This window comes from Neovison vison, chromosome 7, assembly GCF_020171115.1.
Source record: "Neovison vison isolate M4711 chromosome 7, ASM_NN_V1, whole genome shotgun sequence".
NCBI classification, from domain to species: domain Eukaryota; kingdom Metazoa; phylum Chordata; class Mammalia; order Carnivora; family Mustelidae; genus Neogale; species Neogale vison.
The window spans coordinates 148,786,065-148,794,549 of record NC_058097.1 but is presented as its reverse complement, the minus strand read 5'-3'; the positions used below and the strand labels follow the sequence as shown (position 1 = coordinate 148,794,549).

General features: G+C 41.1%; 1 protein-coding gene across 2 annotated transcripts in view; it reads left to right on the top strand.

Moving 5' to 3' along the window:
* The first annotated feature begins 1,130 nt into the window (after nt 1–1,130).
* Nucleotides 1,131–8,485, top strand: part of POLD3 (DNA polymerase delta 3, accessory subunit) — a 57,207-nt gene continuing 49,852 nt past the window's right edge. The window contains exons 1-2 of one of the 2 annotated variants that reach the window (XM_044258544.1): nt 1,131–1,268; nt 2,797–2,852. In XM_044258544.1, coding sequence (XP_044114479.1) covers nt 1,209–1,268; nt 2,797–2,852 — 116 coding nt within the window. In that variant the 5' untranslated portion in view covers nt 1,131–1,208. The remainder of the gene's footprint in view (nt 1,269–2,796; nt 2,853–8,485) is intronic. The other variant, XM_044258543.1, reaches the window with a different exon arrangement.

Genomic DNA, 8,485 nt, shown 5'->3' with positions numbered 1-8,485 from the left:
ACCAAAGTCACTCAGTTCTCTCAACTTGCACTACCGCTATCCTATTTTAAATCATTACCATCCCTCAAATATCTTTATGAGAATGTAAGCTACATGTGAAGAGGCTTGTGTATTATTGATCTTGACTATATCTCCAGCACCCAGAACATTGCCTGGCCCTTGGTAGGCTTTTGCTGTCCTGAATGAGTACATGTTGCAGAAAAACTTTTAAGTGAGTACTATTATTACTTCTGTATTATAGATCGGGTAACAAGTTTGCAGTGATTAAATGACTTACTTAAGATCACACAACAATGATCAAAACCAGGATTCAAATCCAGGGTCTAACTCTAGAGCTTGCTCCATTTTCCACCATGCCACCCTACTGAACTACACTGGCTTATGCTGAAATCAATTTACTTTAGCTGACGTACTTTACTTTACTTTACTTTAGCTGATGTTAGGAGAAATTTTAGTTGAAATCCCCCAACATGAAACCTTTTCCTGAGAATAAAATTCTTGTATATACACCACACAGCCTCATAGGCGCAGCATGAATTACCTTCTCCAAGTCTCACCTCTCTTCATTGGATTCTTCTCCCAACATTTTACGTATAATCAACTCTTTTTTCTTCCCAGCAAATAGTCCTGCTTCTATCTGAAATAATTTATCTTCGCCCATCCCTTCTGGAAACCTATCTGTAATTTCTCACTTCTGAGGAATTATAACAGGCAGCATTTTATCCCAGGTGGCATCACTCTACTAAATTTACTGGTTTATTTCTGTCTTTATCATTCACTGCTGTGTCTCCAGTGTCTAAGAAGTGTCTGGACTAGGTACTTGACACATTTTTGTTGAATAACGGTATGAAAGGGAAAGGATTATATTATCAATTTTCAGGTGGTAAGGTTGTGGCTCCCAGAGATGAGGTATTTTGTCCTGGGCTAGTCATTAGCTTGTAGACCGAGAGATTTGAAACCAAGGCTCCAAATACAAAGTCCCCACATCACCAGCATACTGCAAGCGCCTCACTTCCGTCAGCTCCAACTTACTAGCTCCACCTACTTGAGTCTGCGCCGTCTCCGAGACTAGTTTGACCCCCCGGCGGCCGCCGTAGTGCGTCGCCTTCGTTGCTGTGGGAAACGACCCGGAACCCGGGAGAGAGAAAGACGTTTCCCGCCGGCGGGAGCTACGTTTGTGGTGGCGGGGCTCGCAGCTCCGTAGCACCATGGCGGACCAGCTTTATCTGGAAAACATAGACGAGTTCGTCACGGACCAGAACAAGATCGTGAGGAGCTAGGACTGGGGGATGTGGGCATGCGACTGGAGTCCTGGGCCTGGCGAGGGTGGTGGGGGTCTAGACCCCTCCGCTCTTGGCCTGGTGGGGACTGGCGGAGGGGAGACAAGTCCCCAAGTCTCGTGTCCCAGGGCGAGCGAGGACTTGTGTCGGGGGGAATTCCTCTGGCTCGCGCAAGTCCGCGTCCCTTGGGTGGGCTGGCGTGCTGGGCACTGGCAAGGAGTAGGGGCCAAGAAGGACAGGCGTGGAGGGAAGGGCACTGATAGATAATATTTCTTTCTTTCTTTCTTTTTTTTAAAGATTTTATTTATTTGACAGAGATCACAAGTAGGCAGAGAGGCAGGCGGGGGTGGGGGGGGGCCGGGGAAGAAGGCTCCCTGCTGAGCAGAGAGCCTGATGTGGGGCTTGATCCCAGGTCCCTGGGATCATTCTGCCTGAGTCCACGGCAGAAGCTTTAACCCACTGAGCCACCCAGGCGCCCCTAGATAATATTTCTAAGGCGTTTCTACACCTGTTTCATAAGCTGGTTGGAGTTTCAAGTCCTACGTTTACTGTTGAGGAAATTGTGTCCTAACTGGGTTCGGTGACCACTTGTTTAACCTTTGAACAGTAGGTTTCCTCCCCTAGGAAATTTGGTATTGGGCTTGACCTGCTTCCCAGGGAGGAATGAACGATCCAGTGAGATAATGAATGTGAATGGACTTTGCAAACTGTGATAACTGAGTGCTTACTGTGAGCTTGGGGTATATTTTATTACATTTAATCATTACAGCGACTCACCCAGAGGGCGATGGGAAGATCCCTAAAGAAAGTTGAAGCAGAGGGGCCAAATGACTTATATATTTATAGTTAGTAAGGGATAGGCAGTTTTCCAACCTAGGTTAGTTTCTTTTGCTAACGCTTTGCCTCACCTTTGTAAGTCTTAATTATTGGAAACTCAGCATTTAGAATTCGAAGACTTCAAGAGGTGAGGAGCCTATAAGGAAGTGACAAATGACAGGAGAGTTCAAGGAAAGATGGAAGGAAGGTCAAGCCTTGATGCCAGTAGATTGCAGTCTAACCCCAGATACAGTATTCACCAACTTCTTTCATTCCCTGGCCCCTGCACCATCTGTGCCTGTTAATGTTTGTATGGCTGTGACTTTTCTAAGAAGTTTATGAGTCTTACACTTCAAAGTAATCCACTTTCTAGATGAGTTTTAATAGTTATTAGTGGTGGATACAAAAAAGGACAGAATGTGAATAAAGGGCACCAATAAAACACAAAAATGTGAGGGAAATGAGAGCTTTTTCTTTGTATATTCAGCCTTTCTTTTTAGACTTTCTGGTTAATTAGCCTGTGAAACAAACTTTTTAGTATTTGTAAGATAAAGAGCTCAGTCCTCCTCCTGGCCCAGATGGATGGTTCTTGGAAAAACTAGGGTGGCATAATTATCTCAGAGTAGGAATCTTTAGGAGCCCTTGGGGCTAACCTGCACTCTGGGATCACCTAATGTTAAACAGTTTCTTCTTCTTGCAGGTGACCTACAAATGGCTGAGCTATACACTAGGGGTTCATGTTAACCAAGCCAAACAGTAAGTCCAATTTACTACTAATTTCTCTCACATTAGAATTGTTTTGTTTTAAGCTTTATTGGTAGCCTTGAAATTAGAATTTTTTTCCTCTCTTGGAAAATAGGAAAGAATACTATTTTTACTACCTTATACTAGATTTGTCTATTAATTAGGAAATAGGTGGACTTATATACAAATGTGTGGTGATACATTTACTGGATTTATTTATAACCTTGGCTTCTGGTTAACATCACTTTGTTACTTCAGATTTATAAGTAGGCCAATTTTGTTTACATCTCAGATTTTATATACCTGTTATCTTACATCTTTGTTACATTTTCACATGTGCTCCTTAGGCCCACATGTGGATGTTATTGAAGTACTTTCATAATGAGGTCAACAGGTGTTTGACACAAAGCTGTGTGACAGTATAAGACTGGGGAGAACTATTTAAGTGAAAATTAAAAGGGAGTGTTCAGAATGGCACAGCATTGCCCTTCTTGAATTTGCGGTATCACCTTTGCTTGCTGAAACTTGTTCAACTTGAGGCCAAAAGGGGAAAAGCAGGCTTTTGAATTAACACCAATATTTCTTAAAAATGTTGTCTTTGTCCCAAGGGGAGGGATTGGTGAACAGACTGGGGCCACATATATTACGTTAAACACCCATTTACTTCACTTTATTCCTAAAGGTGGTCTGGTTTTTTTTCCCCCTTTTTTGAGTTGTGGGAGCTTTCTTTGAGTCAGGGAATGTTCCATGAATCTTAGAAAATTCCTGATACCGAGAATGTGTTGATTTGGCTTTATGTGGACTGCTGTTTGACAGACCTTGAATCAGGCTTTGACTGTGATGTTCATGCAATCAAGACCTGAAACTCTTGGCCTACGGATGAATTTGTACTGATTTTGACTATCTGAGATTTCTGTTGCTAATGCCGGTGCTAACCCAAACCCAAGAGTTTCAGGTAACTTTTAGAATGGGACACGTATAGTGCTCGCTTCGGCAGCACATATACTAGAATGGGACACGTATAAGACTAATTGTTATGGTTATAGATGTTAATGAAATAACTATTACTATATAAACCTGTTGGGGCTTAAAGGTGCATATTGAGGACTGGAAATGAAATAAAGTTGCCTGTAAATTTTATCATAGTTACCTTGATTACCTGAATTTTTATAGAATTAACATACTGACTAGCCCCTGTCTCTCCGTGAACTTCATCCCATACCAATCTCTACCTCACTTACACTGTAGCCATATTTGTCCTTTTGTTCATTAACTTTGCCAGACTTATTTCTACCTTAGGACATTTGAACCCTTCCCTCTGTTTGGAATGCTCTTCTCCCAGCTGTCCTCATCCTTTAAGTTTTAGTTCAAATGTCACACATTACTTTTTACAACAACCCTTCCCTAATGCTCTGTTTTAGGTAACCCCACCCCATCCTAATTCTCTGTCATATCACTCCGTTAATTGCGTTACTAATTTTTTTTTAAAACGGCTTTATTGAGATATGATTCATATACCATGTAGTTCACCCATTGAAAATATATAATTCAGTAATTTTTGGTATATTTACAGAGTTATGCAGCCATCACTCTAATTAGTTATAGAACATTTTCATCACCCCCAAAGAAACCCTGTGTCCATTAGAAGTCACTTAACATTTTCTCTCCACTCCTTTCTCTTCCTTCCCCTACCTTCCCGGCATTAGGCAACCACTAGTAAATTCTCCTTCTATAGATTTACCTATCTTGGTCATTTTGTGTGAATGGAATCCTGTAATATATAATCTCATGTGTCTGGTTTCTTTCACTTAGCATAATGTTTTCAAGGTTTGTCCATGTTGTAGTATGTATCAGTACTTAATTCCTTTTCATGGCTGAATAATACTCCATCATATGGCAGGTTATTTCCTTAGGGCTGCCATAACAGAATGCTATGAACAAGGTGGCTTAAAACAACAAATTTATTGTCTTGCAGATCTAGAGGCTAGAATTCCAACATTAAGGTGTTGGCAGGGCCATCCTCTCTCTGAAACCTGTAGAGAAGAATCCTTCATTCCTTCCTAGATTCTGGCAGTCTTCCTAGATTTGCTGGCAATCTTTCACATTCTTTGGCCTATAGCTACATAGCGCTAGTGTCTGTGTTTGTTGTCACATGGCATTCTTCCTGTATGCCATGTGTTCACCTGGCTGTCATATAAGGATACCAGTCATATTGGATTAGGAGTCCACCCTACTCTAATATGACCTCATTTTACCTGATTACAATTGCAAAGATCCTCTTTCCAAGGAAGGTCACACTCTGAGGCACTGGTGGTTAGGACTTCAACATACCTTTTGGGGGTTGGGGGAGAGCAGGGACACAGTTCAACCCATAACATACTTAAATAGTATATTTTATTTCTCATTATCAATTGATGAACATTTGGGTTGTTTCCACATTTTGGGTATTATAATGCTTCTGTGAATATTTGTATACAAGTTTTTATGTGGACATACGTATTCAGTTCTCTTAGATATATACCTATTTCTGGGTCATATATAACATTTGGAGGAACTGCCAAGCTGTATTGTAAAGTGGCTGCACTAATTTAAAATCCCACCAGTAAGGTATGGGGATTCCAGTTTCTCCACATTCTTGCCAACTCTTTATCATCTGTCTTTTATTTTAGCCATCTCCTAGTGGTATAAAGTGGTATTATTGTGATTTTGATTTGATTTGCTTTTCTGTAATGACCAATGATGTTGATCATCTTTTCCTGTGCTTGTTAGCTATTTGTGTATCTATACCTATTCAGATCCTTTCTCTATTTTTTCACTGGGTTGTCTTCTTATTGTTAAGTTGTAAATACCACTTTATGGATACAAGATCCTGATCAAATACATATGTGCTGCCGAATTGAGCTCCTGATCAGATAAATGATTTGCAAAAATTTTATCCTGTTCTGTGGGTTGTCTTTGCCCTTTCTCTCTCTCTCTTTTTTTTTTTAAAGATTTCTTAGAAATTTATTTAACAGAGAGAGAGAGATCACAAGTAGGCAGAGACAAAGGGGGAAGCAGGCTCCCTGCTGAGCAGAGAGCCCGATGCAGAGTTCAGTCCCAGGACCCTGAGATCATGACCTGAGCCAAAGGCAGAGGCTTTAACCCACTGAGCCACCCAGGCGCCCCCATGGTACTTTTTGAAACACCAAAGTTTTTATTGTTGATGAAGCCCAATTTATTTCTTTTATCTTTTTTTAAAATACTATTTTTATATTTTTTTATCTTTTAAAGATTTTATTTATTGATTTGTCAGAGAGAGAGCACAAGTTGGGGAGCAGCAGGCAGAGGGAGAGGCAAAGCGGAGGGAGAAGCAGGCTTCCTGCTGAGCAAGGAGCCCAGTGTGGGACTCGATCCCGGGACCCTGGGATCATGACCTGAGCCGAAGACAGACTGGCCCACCCAGGGGTCCTTAAAATACCATTTTTAAGTAAGCTTTACACCCAGTGTGGGACTTGAGCTCACGAACCCCAAGATCAAGAATCACCTGTTCTTCCAGTTGAGCAAGGGAGGCGCCACTGTTTCTTTTATCTTTTGTTACTTGTGCTCTGTATATGGTATCTGAGAAGGCTTTGCTCAGTTTGTTACTTGTGCTCTGTATATGGTATCTGAGAAGGCTTTGCTCAATCTAAGGTCATGAAGATTTACTTCTAGGTTTTATTCTAAGAGTTTTGTAGTTTTAGCTCTTACAACAGTAATTATCACTATATTCAAGGTTTCTATGTAGCATGTGCTTGTTAACATCTTAAAAAATACTTGAGGCCTCACAATAAGAATACACTGTAGTTTTCAAATTAGGGTGTTGGCTCAAGCTAATTTTATTTTATTTATTTTTATTTTTAATTTTAGAGAGGGGTCAGAGAAAGAGGGAGGGAGAGAGAATCTCAGGCAGGCTCCATGCCCAGTGCAGCACCCAATGCTGGGCTCAGTCCCAGACTCCTAAGATCATGACCAGAGTCAAAATCAAGAGCTGTACGCTTAACTGACTGAGCCACCCAGGCACCACAACTCAAACTAATTTTTAAATGAAGCCCTAAAATAGGCAAATAGGCACTATTTCTTCCAGGAGTCATTTCGTATATGGTATAAAGAGAGGGTCCAGTTTCATTTCTTTGCATGTGGATATCCAGTTGATCCAGAATTTTATACTTATTACTATCTGACATTTTCTAGGGCTGCCTGCCTGCACTAGAATGTAAACTCAATGAAGGTGGGGAACATGTTTATCAAGTTGATCACTTTTCCAATTACTCTTGCTATGAAACAAATTATCCCCAAATTTAACAGCCTGAAACAACCGTTTCCATTTTATTATGTTCATAGATTCTTTTAGTTTGGAATTTGGGCAGGGCACAGTGTGAATGGTTTATCTCTGCTCCATAGTGTCTGGTGCTTTGGCTGGGGTCCTGATCATGTGGGCATCTTTTTTTTTTTTTTAAGATTTATTTATTTATTTATTTATTTTAGTTGACAGAGTGGGAGAGAGCAAGCACAAGCCCTGGGAGTGGGAGGCAAGGGGGAAGCAGGCTCCCCACTGAGCAAGGAGCCAAGGTCAGGTTCGATCCCAGAACCCTGAAATCATGACCTGTGACAAAGGCAGCCGCTTAACTGACTGAGTCACCCAGGTGCTCCTTAATAAAATTGGAATTTCAGAACTAAACACTTAAAATCATCTACATAATGGTTCTTAATGTTTTAGAGTAATCCCTCAGAGAATCTGTTAAAAACCCTAAACTCTCTCCCCGCAAAAAACACACATGCATTTTGCTTGCAGTTTGGGTGGTGGAGGGTTATAAATGGCCATATGAGTCCCATACAGCTCCTGGTTTTATACCTCAGGATTAAGAGGCTTAGAAGAATTAATTAACTTATCCAGGAGCGCATAGTTAGTGACTGAACTGTTCCTTGACTCGTTGTATCCATTGTTTGTTACTGCCACTGTTTTAAAGCAGGTTCAATGCCTTTTGGCTTGTTTTACTAGATTTCTTTTATTTCAATTGTTTGGTCACTGCCAACTCAATACAAGTTGACTCTAACCTGTATGTCCTGTCTAAAGTCTGTCTTTTTTTACGGGGCGCCTGAGTGGCTCAGTGGGTTAAGCCTCTATCTTCGGCTTAGATCCTGGTCTTAGGGTCCTGGGATCGAGTCCTACATTGGCCTCTCTGCTCTGTAGGGAGCCTGCTTCCTCCTCTCTCTCTGTCTACTTGTGATCTCTCTCTGTCAAATAAATAAATAAAATCTTTAAAAAAAAAAAAAAAGTCTGTCTTTTTTTAACTTTCTGTCCATGGCAGCAAAAATATTCTGTAAAAAATTTTATAGACTGTCAGATTTAATATATCTGACTTTTACATCGTGAATTAAGAATCAATGAGGTAGGGGCGCCTGGGTGGCTCGGTGGGTTAAGCCGCTGCCTTCGGCTCAGGTCATGATCTCAGGGTCCTGGGATCGAGTCCCGCATCGGGCTCCCTGCTCAGCAGGGAGCCTGCTTCCTCCTCTCTCTCTCTGCCTGCCTCTCTGCCTATTTGTGATCTCTCTCTGTCAAATAAATAAATAAATATATATATTTTAAAAAAAAAATCAATGAGGTAAAACCTCTTACAATTAATGAC